This window comes from Molothrus ater, chromosome 8, assembly GCF_012460135.2.
Source record: "Molothrus ater isolate BHLD 08-10-18 breed brown headed cowbird chromosome 8, BPBGC_Mater_1.1, whole genome shotgun sequence".
Lineage (NCBI taxonomy): Eukaryota > Metazoa > Chordata > Aves > Passeriformes > Icteridae > Molothrus > Molothrus ater.
Window position 1 is genome coordinate 17,976,214 of NC_050485.2, and position 24,545 is coordinate 18,000,758.

The window sequence follows — 24,545 nt, forward strand, 5'->3', positions numbered from 1 at the left end:
CAGGCACAGCGTTACCTGCTAAGTGCATTGTGCCTTTTTGCATCAAGATGCAAAGTGTCAAAGTGTTGTTTCTCTATGGAGAAAGCTGGACAAAACCTTGGAGTACAAGGAAGATATCCTGCAAAGGGGCATGTGTCACACAGACCATGTGGCTGCAGTGGTAACTCTTTGTACTCTAGAATTAAGTGGTTTTTTGATGGCAAGCTAGAGGCATGGAACAAGGCAGAGATCAAACACAAGGAGTTTCTTTCAACTTCACTTTGAAGTTGTAGGGGCAAACTTAGTTGCCATATCAATGGGTAAAGATTTGACCATAACTTTGCACTGACTTTAACAGATGTTGGCTAATCAACATTACTGTGTTCCAAACATTTTGCAGAGAAGCAATTTCCAGCCAATATAGAAGTACACGTTAATTTATATTTCATAGTCTGAGGATGAATGATCAGCATTGCAGAGTTGTGCCTCACTGACTTTCTGAGGGACACAGAGTGGCTCATTAGTCTCGCATGGAGGCTCTGAAACAGTGAATTCTGCCCAATTTTGAGTACTTAACAAGGGGCCTAATTACGGAAGCCCTTCACAAATCTTCTGTTAGAAAGTGAAAAGCCCCCAAGAAGCCATGAATTATCCTCCAGAGATGTCCCTGTCTCCTCCTTTGGCTAATGGGGAGACGGCCATGCAAGAATCTGTTTCTTAAGCACTGACATTTTACATTTTCAAGCTTCAGTGAGAAATTTTCTGCTATAGGTTCTGGTTATATTTATCCATCCTAATTAATTTGATCACTCCCAAATGAGCTTTTTAGTTTCTGTTTATTTAACAGAAGATATATATATATATATATATATATATATATATATATATATATATAAGAGATGCAGGTTCTGCATCTCTGCATGAATTTTAATGTAGTGTAAGTCAATTCATCATTTTGATCCTAGGCTTCATGACAGCTACATGGTGTTCAGAAATAAGAATGGACAGCATTTGGTAAGCAAAGAGAAGATCTCTTAACATTTTGAGTGCTAATCCTGCTGCTTTGGGGAGGATGAGTGTAGTTAATACCCTGAGCATGCGCCTGGCATTCTGCAGTGAACATCCTGAAAATAATAAGTGTGTAGAAATAAAGCTGATAATAAAAAGGAGTGTAGCAGAATCTGAAACATGCATATTAAATGGCCAGAAGGCCTTATAGAACTTAAATTAATTGTGGTATTTGAGAATGTTTTAAGCTAAAGTTGTCTGCAGAGTCTTTGTGTGGAAATGCATGTGTGAATATGTATGTATGCAAGAGTTTCAGCTGGTCATTAAAATTCTGTTGTACTGGAATTCTTTTTGTTGTTTCCTCTTGATTTTTAATGCAGTTTTCTTAGCATTATGAGGAGATTGCTGAAAGTCATCCAAATATAAATGAAAACTACATAAATCTGGCAGAAATCCACCTTTAAGTCTTTAAGAAACAAGACAGATAGGGCTACTTATCAAATGCTTACTGCTCAGGTGCTGGAGTTCTCTGTCACATCTCAGGTTTTTCTCTCATTAATCTCAGTAGAGTGTGGGAAAGGAAGTATCTTAGTCTTATCTGTGTTGTCCTGTATGCTATGAATGACTTTATGATTGCAAAGTTATTCTGAAGTTACTCTATAATATTTACTCTGTGACATTCAGGTGTGTGTAAGATCCTGCTGAGGTGATGACAGAGAAAGCCAGGGTAGTGTTTGTATAAATAAATGTTGCAAAGGCGCTACTGTCAATAGGGTTCACGTGTGGAGAATAGTTACTGTGTTGCTAACCAAAACAATCTGAAGTCATGTCAGCATTTTCCACTCCAATTCAAGGATTGTGTTAATTTTTTGGCAGTTTTTCAATGGTGTCTTTTTGGGTTTGGTTGCCAAACTTAACATAAAACCAAGTCATAAATTGGAAACTAAAACCATGTGGGCATGGAGATTTCTATTCAGAGAAATATATTGATTCAAAAGAGGTAATGTAACCTCAACTAGCAAATGAACCTTTTACATTCATTATAATTCTCATAATTCTTGTATCAAGATGATTATTGAATCAAGTAATTGTCATGTTACTTGTGTTCTGCATTGTAGTAATAATTATTGTTCCAGTGAGCAGTTTCTAGACCTTTCCTGAGAGCTAACACGTCTTACTAACCTCAATTTATTTCAGACATTGCTAACATATCTTGTAATGCTGGTTGTATTTTCCTTCTTTAATTGCTATATAAATCTACAAGCACAATAAAGGAATTAATTCTGTAATCTGCTGAGTGCACATAAATTGATGCAAGGGGAAAAAAGCTGCAGTTATAGCAATAACCTAGCTGTGTGCGTGGGATTTAATGTTAGCAATATTATCTTTTTAAAATGTGAACCACAGGCTACTTTGTGCTTGTCTTAGCAGTCATATATGATGTTTCTTTTTAAAGGATTTAAAGCCCAGTAATATAGTAGTAAAGTCAGACTGCACTTTGAAGATTCTTGACTTTGGACTGGCCAGAACTGCAGGAACTAGTTTTATGATGACGCCTTATGTAGTGACTCGTTACTACAGAGCACCAGAGGTCATCCTAGGGATGGGATACAAAGAAAACGGTCAGCAAATATAGTCTTTCTTTGGCATAGCTTTATTTTTTTTGTTTGGCACACCACATTTTACATGTTAATGTTTTTTTCAAGCTGTAGAAATTTTATAAATTAGTCTTGTGACCAAAATGCAGATTCTGGATACACCAATTTGTTTATTCAACTCAACCCATTAGAAAATGTTTGCATTTAATAGGAGAAGAAATTGAGGGCCTTGTTTGTTTAAAAATTCAAATGACTTCCTTGGTAGATTATATGACATCCAGGAAGAACTGGAAGTATATTTTCTTAGTATGTGGTATGTACTTTGATATACCTTCATCTGATGTGATTCCTGGTGAAGAAGAAATTGTAATTCTTCAGTAGATATGTGTACTAAATTCGGTGCTAAATAACTGTATTGGGTATGGCCTTTCAGGAGGTAGGGAGCATAAAATCTACTGAGGAACAAACAAGTTAAGATTACCTACTGTAGCATTGCTTTTTATTAAAATCAGCCTCCTTTAAGCCTTTTGCACTAAGTTCTTAATGTTGCTGAAGAAAAACTCAATAATATACTTGAGACAAGCTTACAGAGAATACTGTCAAGATGACAGTACATGCATAATAGATTCTTGAGGTCCATGACAAATTCCAGGGGAATTTTACTTTGCTACACTTCCTCCTAACCATACTCGCTCTGTGACCAGTCTGCCTCTCAGTATCTTCTAAAGGAAAATAAAAAAGCTCTGTCATTTGAGAGAAACACATCATCAAATACATTGCACCTGCAAGGAAACAGCTCTGGTACCCATTAGGAGAACCAAGTATGGTGTCATTCCTGATACTCCGTGGCAGTGGCCTGATTCTGCTGCCATTTTGCTGCTGTGCTGTCCCTGTCCCCCTGCTTTCACTTGTCAACACCTCAGGCTGGCAGTGCCCACAGGTCACCCTGTGTGTTTCAAACTCTGCTGGCCAGGCTTCCAGGGAGGCCCTGAGCTGTCTCCTGGGGATGTGAGATGTGGCTCCTCACCTCCTGACACAACTGGGGCTTGCTCTGCTTTTCAGCATTCCTAACGCAGTCTGCAAACCTGCCTGGCAACTGCATACCATTGCAGCAAGTGACTTCAGGCTGTCTGTGAATGGTGCTAGCAATGAAAAAAAGCCAGCTCAGAGGAATGAGAGTGGATCTCTATTGCAAAACTGAGATATATATTTTTTTTAGATTGTTAGTGTGCATGAGAGAACCTACATTTCTTCAAATGTCCTCCATGGTCGACTGTTTTTCCTGTAATTCAGGAGTCACAGGCTGAGTACAGCAAATCAGTTATTTAATTCCTAAAGTTTTCTAGATTTGCAAATTTAACTTTGTCTTTTTTCCCCCAAGACTTTATATTGGCTGTTTAAGGGACATTAAAGAAGAGTACCTAAAGCTATAGTAGTGAGTCATGCAGCTGCCTTACAGAAGGAATTGATAAAGTCAGAAGTTTTCTAACTCAGCTTGCCCAGTTTAATTTTTTTTCTTAAATAATAAGTAATTTTGGGTTGCAAAATTGTGAAACATTCTTTCCACTATTGGAGTTAGATTGTGTTCTAGAGTATCAAGCTTATGATAATCCTGTACCTAATGGAAACATGAGTTGTGTTGTGCATCATAAATAATAATTTACTTTCATTTGAAAAGCTATCACATCTTCCCAAAGCCAAATACATGGTCACTGAAATGAGAGTGGCACTTTTGGAGAATGTACATGTATGGAGTGAGTCCAGAGACAATTCCATTTCCATACACACTGCTCTCATTAAAAGGCAGTTTAGGTGAGCTGTTAAGTCTTCTCTGCCAAGGAGTTTGTGGAGCTGCCATGACAGGGAGATGGGCATCAAGGATGCACTTACAGAAAGAGCCATGGGCTCTCCAGGAACCTCACCTGCTAGTATTGATGCTTATTGTAGCCCATTACACCCAAAGTTAAACTAACTGTGACCTTATTTAGTGTGGAGTTAAATATTGAAAATGGACAGTTTTCCAATGGTTGCAGGGTTGTCTGGCAGTTTCCTGTAGTTTGTGCCCTGCTGAACTTGTGGGAGGATTGCAATATATATTGTGATGACTGAGATAATGTACTGCAGGGTAACATTTTTTTGGTGCTATACTACACAGATACACAATCTTCAGTTGTTTTAAAGCTAGAGAGCCCAAACAAATACACAGAGTTAACTTTTATGTAGGCTTTGTTACTGAAGGATGTTTGGGGATGTCACATTAGGAAACCAACTAAAGGACACCAGAGCTGTCCATGCACATACTCCTTAACAGATTTATGCACTGTTATGTCCATGATTATCAGGAAGGCAACAGTGAAAAACAAGGAAAGCCCTAAACACTATGAAAAAAGTACTTTTACATTTCCTACCAGGTAGATTTGGTTTAAACTTCATTTTCACATGGTATTTTTTCTCCTAGAGTTATAAAAATCAGTAAGTTCACTTCACAGGCTTAAGAATAAAATGAACTCCTTATGACAGCAATAGATTTTTTAAATATTTTTCAAATCTGTAATGAGATTATTTTAGTCTTCTGAAAAGTATTCACAGTAGCTTTGGTTCAGCTTGCTACAAAAGTTAGAGACCTGTAGTTAGATGGGGTTTTGTCTGATCATAGAAAGCAGTTAGTCAAAACACCACAAGACATCTCAAGTTTGGTTTTGTAGAGATACCAGAAGAATGGTAATTTTATCATGTTGGACACAAGCTCTTTACAAGAGATTTGGGTATATTTTGGGTTGTGATAGCAGCAGGTTGTTTGCAGATCAAAAAGTCAACATTCAGAATTTTATTTAAAAAGTCAAATGCAAAACTTGGCTTCTTTGGGTCTCTAAGCCAAATAATATGTACTTAAGTATTTGAAAAAAAAGTTTTTAAAGGAAAAAGAGCACTAAACTAAGGTGTTGACAACATTTTTTTAAATGAGCAAGGCCCTTAATTTTGACCTATTAATATGCACAACTATGATTTCCTATCATATTATCTAGATACTATTTTAGAGGAACTTTAATAAATAAAGCAGAAGGAATATTGAAAAATAAGAAGCAATATTGTTTGCTTGACATTGTTGAGCTCCTTCAGAACATTTACATAAATTCTTACTATATTATTATTGTCACTTGAATCCCCCTCTTATCTGCTTAATTGAAATTCCAGTGTCATATTTGACATTTATAATAATAAAATTTCATTGTTATGACTTCAAGAAAACTTTTGTATATGGAATTAACAATACTTCTGAAAGTAACTGCAAAAGAAATTGGCTTACCTGTACAAAGTAAACTTGTGCATCTTTATGTCTTCTGAGTAATTTATTTTAAGGTAATGTAGAAAATGCATATTTCATTTTTTAAAAATTGCTTTTAAGTTTTTCTTTTGTATAAAATGTTATTTCAGTGTACCTGGAGACATATTTTAAAATAAATTATTCAAACTGAAAATCTAGGAGCATACTAACATTGTCATTAACTGATCCTCTAAAATTCTAAGTGATCTTTTACTGATTCTGTTTGCTTTTTATTTAAAGCGAGAGAGAGATGCATGGTAATCTTGGAAATAAAAACTTCTAGGAAATACTTGATGTCAAATTGTAATTCCTATGTAATTCTCTTAAAAAGCATGAACTGCTTTAATAGGCAATATTTTTACAGGTCAGTTTACTTAGTTACTTTTAGAATTACTCCAACTACAGTGGAATTACTTTCAAGGAATCAATCTCACTTTGGTGCTTGAATCTATTCCCTTGGCAGAGGTAACTTTGAAGCCTCCAGCCTTGGAGAAGAGCTTTACTCTGCCTGATTCCTGTCTCTCTCTCTGCTCAAGCTCTTGCTCTAGCACTATATTAAACAAAAGGATGTTTTTCTGCCTTGTATTTGAGACAGTTAAAAGCTAATCCTTACACATGGTGTATGTTAAACTGTTTTCATTGGTTAATACAAAGACTTGCTCTTCTTCCTGTGCTGTCTCTGCAGTTTATAGGATGCAGTCATGTTATGCTTCTTTTAATTTTAAATGACCGTTTGCTTTGCTTTTCCTTCTTTTTGTGCTACAAACATAGTGGATTTATGGTCTGTGGGGTGCATTATGGGCGAAATGGTTTGCCACAAAATCCTCTTTCCAGGAAGGGACTGTATCCTTGTGCTGCTGCAGCAGGTTGAATTAGTTAGGAAGTCATTAACTTTCTTATTGATGTTGTGTCATGAAGATGCATATTGTACAATTTTTTTTTTTATTAAATGAACATGGATTTTTCTTGTGATACACTTAAAAAAAATCATTTATATTCAGGCTGCACCTAGCAGTAGGACATAGTCTCTGCTGGTCCTGTAGTTAGCATACATTCACCTTCACTCATTTTCATTGCACATGCTTTTTATAGTCACTTCATGTGTATGTCTGTGTCTAGATATTTTTATTTATTTTATTTTAATAACTATCTTTTATGTTAATATCATTGCATTTTGTTTTCAGTTGACATTTGGTCAGTTGGGTGCATCATGGGAGAAATGATCAAAGGTGGTGTTTTATTTCCTGGTACAGATCGTATCCTTACCCTTGGCCTGAGATGTAGTTGTAAAAGGTCAAAAGATACTGCAGTGATACAATTCCAGATTAAGGTGGTTCTAATTTTTAAAATACTGGTTTTAAACTGCCTTTTCAAATACCAGTGTGCAACTTCATTATATACCACTTGGGCAAACAGACTTATTTTTTCTTTTCCTTTTTTTCCCCCTCTTCTTTTCTTTTTCCAGTGTAATATAGTCCCTCTTCATTACTTTTGAATGTTGTCACAATTAAGACAGACTTCTTTTTGTTTAAATGGTGTTTTCTTGGTTCATATGCATTGGGTTTTACTTTGGAATTCATTTTTATGTAGTAATTTACTAATCTTGTTTTGTGCCTGAGCATGTTAGTAGTTACTATTCTTTGCATTTTATAGAGAATGTTTACCAAAATTCCTAACCATCTTCATTAGTTACACTCTGGAGATTTATTTTCTGTATGCAGAAATGATCCTGCAAGGAGCTTTCAGAAATATCTGGTATTTCTGTCTTTCTATTCCATGGATGGTTTGGTGGTGTCTATATGGGTTGTCCTGTGAACAGTATTTCAGAAAAAGAGTCTGCTCCAAACAAACAGAACTAAAACCTCCAGATCCTTGCTAAAATTAGTGAAAATAATTGGACTTTGACATCCTATTTGTTTTATTATTACTTACAGAGTGTTTTTTTAGATGCCATCAGAAATGTTTCCTGCTTTTGGTACAGGTTACTGTTTAAAAATTGATGTAGTACCATTTAGGGGTAAAAATGGGGTCGAGATTTTTGAGCCATGGTAAGGAAATCCAGAGCATCCTTACTTTCACACAGCTCTGTCATTGCATGAGCTGCACCATGCTTTGCTTTATGCATCTGGTTTGCTGGCATGGCTTTTCAATTTAGACTTGGTACCATACAATGTAAATAGTTCCTTTTGTCAAGGCCTCTACTAAAGCTCAGCAGAGCTTGAGAATCCTTATATAGAGATCTGCTGTTGAGTTTAAGAATATAAGAGAGGGTCTGCTTCAACCCTTGTTCAGCTGTTGATTTGGGTAGCCTGGTATCCAGTCTTTGATGGCAGCCAAAGAGAAAATGTTGGGGAGAATATGAATTAGTGTATATAAAATTTTATCCGAGCTCTTCTCCAGTATTTAACCATCTGCAACTAGGGATTTCTGAACCAATTTTTACTTTCTTCGTTTCAGTAAAATATATAAATTCTTCTGCCCTGAAGTGGTCAGTCTCCCCTTTACAGTGTGTAAACTTCTTAGTTAAGATGTTCCTTATGCATCCTTGAAACTCTTTGACTTCATTCAAGTCCCTGACAATATTGTCACTGACCTGTGTGGGCCAAGCCTTGGTTCTTTGTGTGCCCACTGATGCTGAGTGTTGCATGTCCTTGGTGAGAGGTTGCCCAGGACTGGGCTGAGGTACCAAGATGAGAAAGAAGGACAAAGCACCCACCTGGGGTCATTCTCAGGAGTGCCTTGGTGATGTGTAGAAGCTTCACTGCTGCCAATGTGTGTTCAGATCAGGGAGCGAGTTCTCCAGGACCCAGAGAAGGACTTAAGTTAAATTTGTTGTATTTAAATATTTTGTGAGTCTTCTAATATTCTGTTTCTTAGACCTATATCCTTTTCTAGCCAGTAATGATTTTGAGTGAAATACATGTTGCCTTGACTACACTATCATAGTCTTGCTTTGTTTCACCATGTAAGAAAGTAGTCCTAAGTCATGATGATGAACTTGATACTTTATTATAATTTCCTCTGTTTTCTCTGTTGGTTATTTCATGTGGTTTTAGCATAACTTTGTAGCTGAAAACCAGACACAGTATTTTTCTTAGCTGCATAACCTTAGATATTGATCAATGGAATAAAGTTATAGAGCAGCTAGGAACACCATGCCCCGAATTTATGAAGAAATTACAGCCTACAGTCCGAACTTACGTGGAGAACAGACCTAAATACGCTGGATATAGTTTTGAAAAACTCTTTCCAGATGTCCTTTTCCCAGCTGACTCTGAACACAATAAACTTAAAGGTAAGGTTTGTCTTCTGTGTTGTACGTTTTAAAAGTTTTAAAACTGTGATATATTGAACAGAAATGTAGCTTGGTTTTGTTCACTATAGAATCATCCTACTTAGGTTCTGCGTATTTATATCATGAGAGTGGATGAACGTGCTGACATGTGTTTGCCTCCATTTTCATATCTTCATGAGACAGCTCCTATTCTTGGAGCTGTCTTTATAAAGACATGTAAATATCTATATTCTTCGCAATGGCAGATGCCAACACAGTTTAGAGAAAAGTGGGGGGAGGCTGGAATAGAAGTTGTGTAGGCAGAGCAGATCTTTGTTCTCTAGGGATGAGAATAAGGAATTTATGTTCATAATATATAGATACTCTCTAGTTACTTCAGAGACTTACTGGTTCTAAAGGCCACCTACTCAGTGGAATCTCTCACAGTGTTCTCTGTCACTAAAAGCATGTGACAAAGGGGCAGTAGGTGCTTGCCTGCTGCTATTTGAGACAAGGCTGCCACCTGAGCTGTTTCACATAAGGATGTCACAACAAGGGACACTGCTGAAAATGGATAATGAAACATGTTTGACCCCTTTCCCAGGCTTGTCATTCTCTTCAGGTTTTTTTGCCATCAAATGGACCACTCTCCTAAACCTCATATTATGTGAGGGTTGCATAGACATTTAATTAGAACTTGATTACTCTGACCCTTCTCTTTAAAAGTTTGAAACAATGTGTTATGTGTTCTGTATATGGGAGTAATCTAAACAGAAAATTTTATTTTTGCAGCAAGTCAAGCAAGAGATTTGTTATCAAAAATGCTGGTTATAGATGCTTCTAAAAGAATCTCTGTGGATGAAGCCCTGCAGCACCCATACATCAATGTTTGGTATGATCCATCAGAAGCAGAAGCTGTAAGTTCTTGGTTTAGGTCTCTGCTTACGAGTCTGCTGTATGAAGCCATTTTGCTGTGATGCTTGGAACAACTGCTTGACAAAAGATTGCTGCACATTTCATTAGAAGCTTAACTGAGCCATAATTATTTTTATTGACGTTGATAGATGTGCTTATTAGAAATAGCATCAGGAATGGGCTGAGGTACCTCTCTCTGTGTTCATGTATCTCTGTATTGGTGTATAATTGCCTATCATCTCCTGAACATGTAGTCATACATCTGAAATCTTTCCTATAGGGTTCTAATGTGTTGAGCTTCAGTTGTTTCAGAGTGATTTGATTGCCCTTGATGGGGTTCTGAGGTATTTATTTTTGGGGAAGTGAAATGCTTTCATCAGTTGTACAAATTGATACTATTCTTCAACTAGAAATAAGTGTTTCAGCAAAATCTGAATACAAGATCTTGAGCTTTCAGTTATTAAAACTAATGAACAAAGATATTAATGTAAATTTTTTCCTTGAGAAATTAGTTGAAGGATAATTTCAGCTTATGATAAAAGTTATTTTTTTAAAAAGAAAAGTTCAGTGATGGCCACTAAGAATAGAAAAAACTACTTGATGTAGACAGAGCAATTATAATTCTGCTGCTCTGTAATGGCTAGATTGAAAATTTAGTAATTAACAGTAGCTGAAAAGAGCTGCTTGTGATGGAGACTGCTGCATTTAGGAGCTCTTCTACCAGACTGTTTCTCTGTTACAGTAATGTAAGCAAATTACAAAATTTGTTAATCAGAAGAACTTTAAAGACTGTGGTAGCATCTAAAAAACAGGCTAAGTCCAAGTATGAGCAGATATATAATCATGTAAATATTATTTTTAAATGAGGTTCATATTCTGAATGGTTACTTTCATTTTTAATTTATACTGGTTCTATATCCCTTTTGATTGCTCTATGATGAGTTAGTTTTGTTTTTCAGCCTCCACCAAAGATACCAGATAAGCAGTTAGATGAGAGGGAGCACACGATAGAAGAGTGGAAAGGTAAGAAAGGCATTTGAAGTATAATAAGCCTTTTGGGAGTATGCTGGGCCCCAGTGATTATTGTTTTTAAAGTTCTTCTGAGCAACCTGATAGTATTTACTTCATCTGCTTGGATGTCAGGGGAGCAGATCAGTGCTTCACAGCCTCTCAGTTGTTGTGACACAAGCTTTTCCTGCAAAGGAGATGAACCTTTGAAGTGAGCTAAAGACCTGCTTGTCTCAGTCACCTTTTGCAGTCCATAGGACAGCATTTGTAGGGAGGGTAACTCTTCTGGACAAGCTGCTACAGTTGAAAATGATGCAGAAGCTTGAGCTATGTTATGCTGACTTAGAAGGACAAGTCTTCAAGTATTCCTGGCTCTTCCAGTGAAGACTGCTGATTGAGTTTCCCTTATCAAAGAAGTCATTGATAAAAACTAAGTGGGCCTAAGGACTCAACTTAGCCTCAGGTCTCCAAGCAGCCTGAATAAAAGAGCACTAGAGCAATGGCAGTGTGTTCTCAAGAGTCCCAGGTCCCTGTAGGTCTAACAGAAAAGAATGTACTTTTTTATATCACTTGCCAGTTGTTGTGTAGGCTATAATCTGTTGTTCAAAACTAATTCTGAACCAGTAATAGACCTATGAAATTGAAGTGGACATTTTAATGGGAGATGTATTATTGATCTAGTATTTGGGTTGCAAATTAATTTTTTTCCTTCTCTGCATTTTCAGAGTTGATATACAAGGAAGTCATGGACCTGGAGGAAAGAACCAAGAACGGGGTTATACGTGGCCAACCAGCCCCTTTAGGTTGGTTACAATAAAAGCACAGTACAAGGCTCCACTGAGTTTTAGGTCAGGAGGGAGTAAAGCTGATGAAGACATACAAAAGTAACCTAACTCAAAAATAGGGCTCTTGAATTCAGACATTGTATATTTGAGTGGAATATTCAGGGCTGACATTATTTTATTGATCTGTTCAATCCCCATATCATTGTCCCTGTGTAACTGATATTTCATTTATTTCAGCTCCTGAAACAGATATTTCATTTATTTCAGCTCCTGACACACCATCTGTTAAGCCCCACATTTAAGACTTGTGGGTTTTATTTATTTTGATAGTGGATTGAGACACATCTCTTCAAACTTGCCAAAACAGGGAAAAGTAACAGCCATTAGGAAGACAGAGACAGACTAATGCAAGTACTGAACTGTGCAACTGTATCTGCAACTGATTTGCTGTTTTGTTTCTCATAGCACAGGTGCAGCAATGATCAATGGCTCTCAACACCCATCTTCATCGTCATCCGTCAATGATGTGTCTTCAATGTCAACAGATCCAACATTGGCCTCTGATACAGACAGCAGTCTAGAAACCTCAGCTGGACCTCTGGGTTGCTGTAGATGACTACTTGGTCTTTTGGGGGGTGGGAGGGGGGTCCTTTTAGTCAATAATAGGGCACTTTTAAAATTTGGTGGTATTTTTGAGTGTTTTTTCAAAAATAATCATGGAATTCATCATAAAGTGCTGTAATTTCAAACTGTAAGTTGTGTTATAAGCAGCCACTTTTTTGCTGTAATTAACTGTAAAATATTAAACCTGGTAATTTTTATTGTGGTTTTAAAATCTGCATATTTGCTTTACTATTATGCTGCTGATCTTTTTTTACTGAATTTCTAAGATTTGTTTTATCAAAGCACATATTAATGTTGTGGTCATTACCATATGATGAATTATTTAAGATTTTATAGGTTTTCAATTTTTTAATTGGAATTTATTCCAGATGTTTTGTTCATGATATCCTTCAAAGTTTTATGCTTGGTCATACATCTGTGTCCCAGATGGAGGGGGAGAGAATTCAGTGCAGCCAGCTGTAGTTTCAGGCACACTACTGTGGTGCTGGATAGTGAATAAAATCCTCTTTTATTTTGGCCACTTGCCTATAGTACTTCAGCAAAAGGAACAATTAGTGAGGGTTTTTTTTAGAGAAACAGAAAAAAACCTTTGCGAAGTAATATTATCTGAATGGGTTTATGAACTTAAGAAAGCAAAGCATATCTTCAAAGCTGCAGAAATATCCAGCCTAGCAGAGTAATGTGATGTTTTCTGCAGAGTTGTGGCATGCCAAATCTTGTGATCACCATAAAACATGAGGATACTTCATGAATAATACATTGCAATGCCAATAAACTGTTTACTTCTAGCTCGTAGCCTGTTTTTGTACACACAGAATGAAGTGTATCCAGGATGTTTAGGCTGACGAGAGGGAATATCAATATGCTGTAGCTATACTTTCATGTGAGATGTGATTCTTGGGAGTTCTGGTTCTTACTAGTTTTGTCTACTAAGGCAAGTGCTTTTTGAGTGCTTTTTGGGTCAAAGAGGGAATGACATGAATGCAGTAGGGGCAAAACTTCAGCTACTCTTTCTCCACCAAAAGTAACTGATTGCTAAAAACCATGAAGTGGTAGGAGAACCTCAGGATTTCTGTAGCTAATGCATTAATTGAGCAATATATGCCATCCAAAGGGGGGAGAAGTAGTGCTGTATAAATTAATATTTATCTCTTTCATTTCACCATGAGATCAGTGTAGCAGAAATCTTAGCAGTGGTTCATTTTAAGTTATAAATATTCAGTAGTTTTCATTAATGAAGCTCCAAGTTTCAATACACTTTTTAAACAAAAGATATATTGAGATATATAGAACAGTTAATAAATAGTCATGTAAGATGGTGCTGCTCCTCACAGAAGTATTTTAACTGTTTACATTTTATATTTACAGAATGATTTATGTATAACTGACTTAAGTTTATGTATGAGTTAAACAATCATTCAGAATTTATTTCTTTGGAAAATGCAGATTTTTAGTGAAGCTAGGCTGTATAATTGATTGCCTTGTGTAGATGCATATTTTGTGTAGTGAATTAGAATGTGAAGAGGAATTCACATTAGTAAAGCTCACAAAAAATGGGCATAAAAGATACAGAAGTCTTGCCAGGCACTGAGCATAAGCAAATAATGCAACTGCATGCAGAGGTCATCCAGGAGTGACTGGTGGTCTTCAGTGTGGTTCCTTCTGCTTGTTGGGTTAAATAAGCATCTTTTTGAAGTTTTAAGTGAAAGAGGAAAATTTGTCTTTGCAGTAAGTTTTAGAAAAACAGAAGTGATAGTAATGTCAATGTCCAACATGTCTTTTTGAAAAACATGCAGGGTTGCAAGGAATGGTAACGTCTCAAAGATAACTAAATTGATAAACTGCACAGTTGTTTTCCTGGCCTGGCTAGACTGCTGGTAAGTGCTGTGTGCGTGTAATTTTGCTTTCCTCGTTTATATCTAATATTTCAATATTGCCTTCCTAAGCCACGTTTGTTAAGGCAATTATTTTTGCAGGATCCTGCCAAATTGTATATTACCTCAGAACAGGCAGGACAAGTTTGGATTCATCTAGCACTGGAATGTAGAAAATGTTGAACAGAGACCAATGGAACAGTCTATTTTGTAAATTTTTTATCAAAGTTTAAGCTGTGAATTAAGCCAAAAATTTTGGTCAAACAAAAGTACTCCATTGTTTTATAGGGTCAAGTGATAGTGTGGTCTGCACAGTGTAATGAAGTTAAAACTGACAAAAGTAACTTCTGATGCTTTCTCAGTGCTGTTAAAAATAAATTGGTAAATACAGTTCCTATTTAAATTTATTATAGAAACCCACTGGATTGCAGTGATGACTGAAATATTTTGAAACTTAAAAATACTTTTTGCTACTGCTTTCCAGTGTCTGAACTATGTAGTAACTGAACTACTGATAAGTGCTAAGGAGAACTGAGCTTTTCCTCTTTCAAGGCAAGGTTAGTGAATGTGTGGAACTGCCCACTGCAGCCTGTTGCAATGTGTGAGCAAGCTGTGCTTAAAGGTATTGCTTCAGTAGGGTCAGGGCTTTGCCTGTGGCAAGAGTTCACTTTTGGCACCATCTTCACAGGAGTGTTGCTTTTTATTTTTCTCAGTTGCTCGCATTTTAGGCAAATTAAAGTGACGGCAAATTGCAAAGACAAAATCATATTCAGTAATCAAATTATCACAACAGCATCCTAGTCTTAACTTCCCTTTTTATTTGTTGAAATATAAACTTTTTTTCAGGTAGGTGTACACTGCCACAGATTACAAACAAATGGGTAACTGGAATTCAGCTGTGTTTGTCTGTTGTTAGATTATATGCTATACAATACACTGTACAATTTTAAAGTATTGTTAAGTTTTATTTTAGAGTTTGATTTGGAATCTTCTCAAGACAACAGGCTTCACTAAAGTGCATGCAACTTTCTAAGGCCATTCCAATCCACTGGGAGTTGATATGGATTGAATTACCATAAGCTGTCTGATCCCTTACCTCAGGTGAGGTTCAAAGTTGGGCAGTAATGGCAAGATTGATGTCTGCCTTCTCTGCGCAAAGCTGTGGCATGCAGCAAGGGTAAAGCAGCTCTCTCCTTCTGTAGAAGTAAGTTGTTCAAGAGCTTGAAATAGAGATGGGGTAGGGGGAATTAGTACCCTTAGAGTGTACTGGGATGCTGTGCTGGGCAGTCTTTTGTTGGTGCAAGCCAGTGGCTCAGAGTTGATGTGTTGGTGTGTGTGAGCAGCTGTGCTGCCCAAGCACAACTCCCTGTGCTTGGAAGTGGAACGTGCTCAGCCCTGGGTCAGTGCTCAGCTGAGCAGATGTGGCACTTTGCCCTGGCCAAGCTTGGGCCTTTAGCTTTGAAGAACTTTTACTATATGAGATGCAGCAACATCTTTCTGGGCAGGAATTCCAGGTGGACATAGCATCAGCACCAGTGGTGTGGTGGGAGTGTCCTGTGTCCCCAGCACCAGCTGTGCCAGTAGGGCCCTTCTTCCTGGGGCCAGGGCTCTGTAGAGATGGATGGATGGATGGATGGATGGATGGATGGATGGATGGATGGATGGAGCATTCAGCTCAGCAGTGCATGAAGGAAAATGTCAAAAACCTCCTACAGGAGGATGGTCCTACCCAGCCAATAATCTGAAGAGTATGACAGTAAACGTTTCTTGATAAAGATCATGGGCAAAAGTGGAGAAGAAGGTTCAGCTTATACTTGGTCTTGCTTTTTCACGTTGCTGAAGGGAGTGAATTGCAGTTTGTAGATCTGTTTTTATTTGCTTTTGGCAGCAACTTGTCCATACTGTTACATTTTATTTTCCTGTCAGTGGTTTGGAGCAGTTGAAGGAGAGCCTGTCTGTATTTTTCAGCAGAGTTAGAAAGGTTTTTAGTGAAGTGTGTGATAAGACTCTACTGCCCACCCAAATTTTCAATTAATATATTCTTAGTTAAGGGCACTGGATGATAGTATTTTAAGTGGTCCCTCTCACTCCCTTTTCTTTGTACGTCTGTGTTACAGACATGTGTTACAAATCAGATCACATTGTGTTTCTATTTCTGCAGTTCAAAATTTAAGCTAGGTTTTCTTGAACTACCTCACACAAACTTTCTACGTTTCTTAAGTAAGCAAAGCTAACCCTTGCTATTGGAACTACACTGAATGTGAATAGAAAATACACCTCCTTTAGAAAAACAAACCTATTGGCCAATGTTGAGACAATATCAGTATGTTTCTTATCTATTTCACGTAAGATGTTCATGTGTAATATATATATAGCCTGTGTACAGTAATGTACATCTAGATTATTGTGTTAGCTGTAAATTGGTGATTTTATTATTGTAGTCTGGTTTTGTAGGGTAAAAATAGCTTACTAGTAATGTCAGCTCATCCTTTACATTTTACAAAAGGAATAATTCTTGGTAAGCTTTGCATACAGATGAATTACTTTTGTAGGCCCAATATCTAGTCTATTTTTGAGAGTTCTTTAACTTTTATTACTAAATTTGAGAAAAAAATCCCACCCCAATTACCGTGATCATTCCTTCTGCCCTTCTTGAAGTATGTTCTTAATTTTATTATGTCCCAAGAAGTACAAAGGGGAAGATACACCATTAAAAATACTGGGGAAAGCTAATTTTTTTTTCTTCCCCACATTTGACACCTTTTTCTGCTTTTCCTTTATTCCCTCCAAATAAGCTGTTGGTGGGCATTACTGAGAACATTGTGGGGTTTTTTTAACTCATTCATGCCATAGGTCATTACATGTGCACCACTGGAATGTATACATTGTTATCTAGTATGTCAGTTGGTTATAATGATATTTTAAATAAAAAAGAAAAAAAAAAGTTTGACCACCATGCATTTAATGTTTCTTCATTGCCAGGCTGCGATGGACTTCATGTGGATTCCATAATGGGCTGCACTTGCAATCTTATTAGCAAGAGTCCTTCCTGAGAATTCATCTGTTTTTTAATGGTACTGTCCTGTCTTGTTTGTGAGCTCACTTGTGGGCAAAGTGATGTGTTTTTTCCATTTCTTCATTCCCATGGACTTTGGATGTGCCACAGACTGATAACAACATGCATGGTCTTTGTGACCAGTGGGAATCCATTCTTGCTTCCTTGCTGCCAGCTGCAGCCACCTTAATTCCTGGAAATATACAGCTGCTGAGAGCCTGTGCTGCTGAAAGAGGTAAGCCCTGGGCTGCCTGGTATCAGGGAGGATCTCTCAACACTGCATCTTGTAGAAGCCTGAAGGATCTGACTTCTGGAGAGCTGACTTGGATGCCTGGAGCCCCCACTGCACTGGCACTTCTCCCACAGGTAAGCCCCAACAAAAGTCACTTCCAGCAGTATTTCAGTGCTTCCTTAACAACTGCAGTTGCCCTTGAGCTGTGCTGGTGGTGCCTTTGTGTCCAGTTTCAAGGGAAAGGGACTGGGACTACAGTGTAGGCAGTTTTGTTTATTTGGGCCACCAATTTGTGGGATGCTTTTCTAGCAATGTGGTGGGGGACTCAGAAATGTTCTTCTTTATTTGCATATATCAGCATAAAGGGCAACCAGTTTCTCATGATAATGCTATTACAGAGCAAGGCCAGAGAGAGCTGTTGCTCTGCCCAGAATTTGTCTGGTGGCTTAGGACTGAAACACTCCATAATGCTGCTGCCTTCAGTGGAATTCTCTTTTGAATGTAGATGAGTCATTAATTCATGTTCCTTTTTTGTGTTAGAAATGCCACGACCTATGGAAGTTTTCTTCGTTATTCTGAAGTGTTGCTGTTTTGCTTTTTTTTAAAGCATATGTTGGGGTTTTTTTCACTGAAAAGTTTTTACTGTTTTGTCTTTTTGGCCTGGATAATACTGGAAAGGATATTCCAGGCACAGGTGAAGCTGTGGTAAAAATTTATCTATTCCAGTAACCTTCTGTCATGTTCAATTAACAATAACCAGACAAACACTTGCTAAGAAAGCTGACATTTGAATCAGAGACTGTTACAAGTGAAATGTCTGCAAAATAAGGAGTAGTCTCCAGTGCTTGCTGTGGGCAAATGCATTGGTGGAGAAGAGTATGGAAACAGGAAAGGTAGGAAAAGGTTTATCATCTTCCTCACATAAAGGCATAGTGTTCTTCAAAGTTGTGTACAAGTGGATCTCATTTGTTGCATAATTTCCCATGTCAGGAATTTAGCATTATGGTCCTGTTGCTGCACTTGAGGTTAATATCCCACTGTAGTGCATTTTAGTGTGAACTGGGTTGTTTGCATCTTCTTGCAAGGTTTATTTACTGCAGTGGCTCATCTTCTGAAGCAGCTGAAATTTATTCCTCGTGAACAGGAGCCATAGATGTTACCCGAGCACAACAGCCAGTCTGGAACTGGTTTGTTTCACTCCTCATTTTGAGTGCATAGAGTTTCTTTGTATATTAAAAATTCTTAATTTTATTTTGGGTACTACATTATGCAGTGTTACAGATCTCATGATCCTATCCTGGATCTGCAAGTTTGGGATAGGTGGGTTTTTTAGCAGTTACCTAAGGATAAATACTTAAGAACTGAGCCCTGCTGACTGGGAGACTAAACACCAGACACACCAGACAACCAGGGACCAGGACTGCTGGTAAAATCTCTTGAGTTTGTTGTGTGAACTAAAGGGAGCAGTCTGCACTGGATACATACCGGAGATAATGCAATATAACTAGTGTAAGGGAGGTGTGGGCTCTCAAGGCTTCTATGATTTGGGTAGAAATAAAAAAAAGATATTAAAATACCCTGCTTGCTACTAGTACTGAATGGGATTGAATGTTGCTTTCTATCAGTCCTGGAATTCTACTTACAACCATTAGACCACCCTCCAATATTAAGGTTTATTTTGTGATGACTGACCTCATACCCCCAGCTCCCTGCCACACTGCTTGCTTTTCCAGCTCAGTCACTGTTACTGCTTCTCTCTTTCATTATGCATCTGATTATGCTGCTGTTCTAAATGGCCATCTTATTCCTTAAAGGATAACTTGTGACCATTGGTAGTGAATTCAAGGCAGAGGTGGGGAAAAAAAAATGGGGATGATGCTCATGCCTGCAGGTGGCAGGCAGCTGCTGCTGAACACGCAGGTACCTGCCTTGTGCTGGGGCAGTAAGGAATGCAGGGCAGCTGGAGAGCCTGGGAAGTAGGAAAAAGGTTTTGAAATAACTGAGTGACCCAATCCACATGATTTACTGTATCACCTTGCTTGACATTTCTTATCCAGGAAGGATTAGGTTAAAATTCTGCTTTTTGCTCACTTTAAATGGTTTACATTTTTTACATTTCTATAATAAGGAGAAGTGTTACAGTGCAGTAGAAACAAGTTAATACCTAGATGTTTTAAATATTGAAATACCTGGAAATCTGTGAGATGCTGAGGAGAAAGTATATCTCTCAGTATTGACTATCTCCTGATATGTAAAAACCCATTCTAAGGTTATTTCCAGACAGTGAGTCATAGTCTTCTCTAGTAAGAAATGAGAGTCAGGGCACTTTTTCAAAATACTTAAAATAAAGCAATCTTCTTCGTTACTCGAAAAGTCCATACTTTCCCTTTAGCCAGTTCATGTTGTGGCTCTTTTTGTTAAAATTCTTTCTCCTTAGAGACTCCCAAGCTACCTCAGGATGTCAAAGATGGAGTGCCAAGACAAAGTGAACAGTGCTGGGCTTGCAGGTGAAATTCAAGCTGAATCTGGTGAAACAAATTTCTGTGTGCAGGGTCTGCATGGCTCAGGGTGTTACAAATGCTATGCAGAACTTCTTGAAATCACTTGGAAGGGAAGTCAGCCCAGCAGCAAATTACCAGAACTTACAGCTTCGTTCTAATGATCTTTCCTTAGCAGAAGTAAGGAACTTGGGATGATGGGTTGTTTGCAGTATTCTTCCTGTCCCCTCATATCCCTGTAAGAACTAACAACAAAAATATCAGCTGGTGTAAGGAGAAATGTTACAAGGGAGGTTAAGTGTACATTGTGCAGGAAAGGTTAAGGATAGATCCTCACCCTCCCCCCTTTACCACCCTGACCACCCCCAACCCAATTGCACTAATTTCTCTTACCATAAGTTTTGCTATTAAAGTTTGGAAGTGTTTTGATGATAAGGATCTTCCATCTTCTGCCTTAATACATATATCATCTTGGATATTTTTTTTATTGCAGCTAATACTGCTCTATTTTTGGCTCAGAAAACCTTCAAGTACCTAAGGCAAAATGTGCATATTTAAAGTTCCAAAGAGTTTATGTAGCCAATCTCATTATTAATCACAGTTTAATTTAAAGCTGCTTTTTTGTGAAACACTGAAACCATTAGGTGGGTAAGGGACAATTTTAGTGAATTGTCAAGATTTTGGTATCTTCAGCATGTTTGCAGACCTTGTTTTCACAATATCTTCATAAAATAATACCACTCTAAGAATGAGAAATTTGAACAAACTTTATGGAGGGGGTGGGGCAAAAGCCACCTCATTAAATCCATCTGGCAAATGTCCTGGATGTGGTGACAGGCTGGAACTGTCACCTTCCCAAGCACAAATGTGGGAATCCCTCAGCTTGTCTGTTGGTTCTGGCCATCCTCCCACTCTGCAGGACCTTCCGCTGTCCTTGAGCCAGCAAAAGGATGGTGCAGCTGAGTCCAAAGATGGCAGCAGGACACTCTGGAGAAGAGTGTATTGTTCTGTGGATAGAGAGGGGACCCACTCTTTCTTGGCAATCTGACACTAAATTTTCAAGCATTATGGTCAGCAGTCTTTCCCAGCTGGCCCAAATACTATAGCACACGTAAAGACAACAGGGCAAGTGTCACTGAGAGCACAATCACTATAGAATTACTCATGATACATGAGTATACCAGAACAAAATATGCATTTTCACTCATGTTGTCAAGAACAGGATTTTCTATACTTGTTCTACTTGGGGACTTTAGCACTTTGACTCCCAACAGTTAAACATCCTAATGTTGAAAAAAATTCTTCCATTTCCTTCTGCAGGAGGTAATTTCTCTTCTCAGCATCTTCACGAGCACGTTCAGAATTCCTCAGCTTTATCTCCAGCATCGTGTATTTCTTTCGTTCTTGGTCCAGTTCTTCTTCTAACCTAACCACTTGGTTCCTCAGGTCTGCACTTGTTTCTTCAATTCTTAAAACCAACAGAAAATAAAAGAAAAAGGCTTTTTAAAGTGACTGGATAAATACTGCTGATAACTATAAAAAAACTAAGAGGAACAACTTAAATTTAACATATTCTAAGAGGAAGTTTTAAAGGAGAGAATAAATGCTATTTCAGTACTGTTTAATTTAGGGCAGAGCTTCCTTTATTTGAGAAGGAAGCTCTTGAGAAAAATGCTCAAATCTTAGAAAACAATGCCTACTTTCCAGCACCGGACTGCCTGCCTGAGGAGATTGATTAACTCCTTAACTCCTCACTTAGGCAGAGTTCCAGTATATAATCCCAAAATAATCTTTATCCATATAGGGATACTGTGTTTCCCTATATGGATATCCCATACAGAGGAACATCCTTAGGGATCAGATAGGAATGAGGTCACAGTCCTTCCTCACCAGCCATTTGATGATATTCTCTGTGAAGTTTATCACTGACATGGGGGTGGGGTATGAGATTTTATGAAACCCAGTCTTTCATATGAGAAAGAAAGAATCAAAAGAATAGTTCTTAAATGTATCTGGGCACAAAGTTCTGTAGCAAAATTCAGAGCTTTTCACTCAGGAGGTCAAAGAACAAAGTTCATGGTTTTGTGATTTCAAAGAAGCACAGAAGGCACAGCACTTGCTGTTCTCCCCCTTGTGTTTCCCCGTCACAAGACATTAGTACAGAGGAAGGAATATTTCAGATAGGAATTACTGATTACTAGAATATGAATTTAAAAATGAGACTTTTACAATGAAAGATGCCCCTCCTTTAAATAAAATAAATACAACCTTTAAAAATAATTTCCAACACAAAACCACCGCCACCTCTCCTTGATCAGTCCAATACTCAACTTTGAAGCTGGGGTGTGGCATCCCAGTGGAACTGTGAACAGGTTATTTTTAGTATGGGGAACTGACTATCAAGAAGGCCACACCACTGCCTCATAACAAAACAAAAATGAAAAAAAAGAGGGCCTTGGGCAGTCCCAGAAGGGTCTGAATTCCACTTCATGACCAAGAGGCAATGCATCACCTTAAACTTTTCCTTTCTGTTCCCTTACATACAGCTAAAGATGGCAGTTTGATTATTGTCACAGTTTTCACAATTATTGAAAGTCACAGGTGCACTGACCTGCACCAAGTCCAGCAAAAAGCAGCCCCTGTGGATGAAGGCAGACCTTTATGTCCAGCCAGTGTCAGCTGGAATATGACACTTCTGAAGGTGGGATGCTGCCCCACACACACGTAACAGCTCTGAGCTGCCAAATACATTTTCTACCTCTTCAGTTCAGGGGTCAACTACAGCAGCCTGCACTGCTAACTCAGGACTGAATTACACAGGGTCACAGTACTTAGAGCATTGCTACATTCATAACAGTCCTCTCCCAGTGCTTACACTTTCTTAAGAGTGCCAGGTGGTAAACGTGAATTACTGAAACTCAACAGAGAATGTCTGGTAATTACATTAGCCTTGAGGGAGAAATGCTTGGGAACAGAGTGGTTACAGGAAGGCAATAAAACTTGCCTCCCTCTGACTAAGAGAGAGAAAATGGGCAGTTGATGAGAAATAACAGCTTTTCCATCAGCAAGTGTTCCTTACCTCTGCCCCAGGCAGGTACTCACTCTGCTTTCCCTTCACTTATGTACGTGCCAAGAAAAAAGCTCATATTCTTTCATTAGAACATGTCCTGCTAGATACACACGGTTCTGCAAACCACACAAGCACATGTACAATTTCAGGGGACTAAATTATCTTCAATAAAATAAAGCTGGTGAGGCAGCCTAAATCTTTTGTGCTAAGCAGCTCCTTACTTTGCTAGTTAGCTCCTGTCTTTCCATAGTAGCAGACTTCCATGCAGTCTGAAAAAGAACATACTTTTGCACCTATAAATTGCTGCAGATGTAGTAAAAACATTGCAAAATTTTTGAGAGCTGAAAAACTTGGCTTGAAATTCTTAGACTTGACAGCACAATCCTTCAGGCTGTAGGCCCAAACAGCTGGAGTCATCCTGTTTAATACAGAAAGGCAGTGATTGCACCTTGCCAGGTTTTATGAAACTCTTTAGTTCATTAAGCATTTTCCTCTCAGCTACTTTGCCCTGTGAGACCTGGCCAATTTAGAGTCCTCCCCTGGAGCCATAGTGCTCTCTGTCCTGTCCAGCTGCAGGGGAAAGGCAGGTGTTGGAGCTGAAGCAGCTCAACAGCTGGAATGAAGAACAGATCATCCTGGATGCTCCTGATGTCAGCACCTTAAGGCCCTATTGGAACAGTTTTACTGATAAAAGGTGGAAAACCATCTCTTCCCCCAGGCAGCAGGTGAGAAATGTGCAGCTACACATTTCCAGGTTCTGCAGCCTTGTATTTCTGTTTATTAACCTGTATCCCTGCAATAAGGCTTGCCAGGGCAGCTCTGCACAATTAAATGTAAGACATAACCCTTGCCTCCTCCCATTCTGTATCAGTAGGCCATCAAAAAAAACAAACCATGTAAGTCATGAACTTCTACCCTCATTCACAGACCCTTCCCAACATCCCATGCTAGCAGCTGCTGGCGTTTCATGAGCTCTTACACCTCAAACATCCCCACTTGGGGATGTTAGGTGGGAACTGGAACTGCTGCACAGCTGGATTCTCCTTCCAGCTCCACACACCAAGGTAGCACAGTGCAAGAGGCAGAAACGCAGAAGAGGCTGGCAAGCCACCACCAGAGGAAATCATAAAATAAAGCAGGAAGATAGCAAGAGGAATTCCTACCTTAACAACTGGCCCATGGGAAGAGATCACAGTTCAGATACATTTTTGAGAATCTACCTTAACAAGAAATAAGTGCCAAAAAACGCAGCCTAAAGCTGTGCTACACAATCCCAACAGTCTTACATGCTTTTGTACCA

General features: G+C 38.3%; 2 protein-coding genes across 11 annotated transcripts in view; one reads left to right on the forward strand and one right to left on the reverse strand.

The window, feature by feature from the left end:
* The window catches only part of MAPK8 (mitogen-activated protein kinase 8), a 119,108-nt gene extending 105,804 nt beyond the window's left edge, over positions 1 to 13,304 (forward strand). For 5 of the 7 annotated variants that reach the window (XM_036385464.2, XM_036385463.2, XM_036385462.1 and 2 more), the window contains 7 exons: positions 2,444 to 2,609; positions 6,682 to 6,753; positions 9,023 to 9,205; positions 9,977 to 10,101; positions 11,059 to 11,122; positions 11,833 to 11,910; positions 12,363 to 13,304. In XM_036385464.2, the coding sequence (XP_036241357.1) occupies positions 2,444 to 2,609; positions 6,682 to 6,753; positions 9,023 to 9,205; positions 9,977 to 10,101; positions 11,059 to 11,122; positions 11,833 to 11,910; positions 12,363 to 12,508 (834 nt within the window). In that variant the 3' untranslated portion in view covers positions 12,509 to 13,304. Of the gene's footprint in view, positions 1 to 2,443; positions 2,610 to 6,681; positions 6,754 to 7,094; positions 7,167 to 9,022; positions 9,206 to 9,976; positions 10,102 to 11,058; positions 11,123 to 11,832; positions 11,911 to 12,357 lie in introns of all 7 variants that reach the window. The other 2 variants (XM_054515582.1, XM_054515583.1) reach the window with 2 other exon arrangements.
* Positions 13,305 to 15,187: 1,883 nt separating this feature from the next.
* The window catches only part of ARHGAP22 (Rho GTPase activating protein 22), a 122,271-nt gene continuing 112,913 nt past the window's right edge, over positions 15,188 to 24,545 (reverse strand). For 3 of the 4 annotated variants that reach the window (XM_036385457.2, XM_036385456.2, XM_054515581.1), the window contains one exon: positions 15,188 to 21,643. In XM_036385457.2, coding sequence (XP_036241350.1) covers positions 21,415 to 21,643 — 229 coding nt within the window. In that variant the 3' untranslated portion in view covers positions 15,188 to 21,414. The remainder of the gene's footprint in view (positions 21,644 to 24,545) is intronic. The other variant, XR_004980440.2, reaches the window with a different exon arrangement.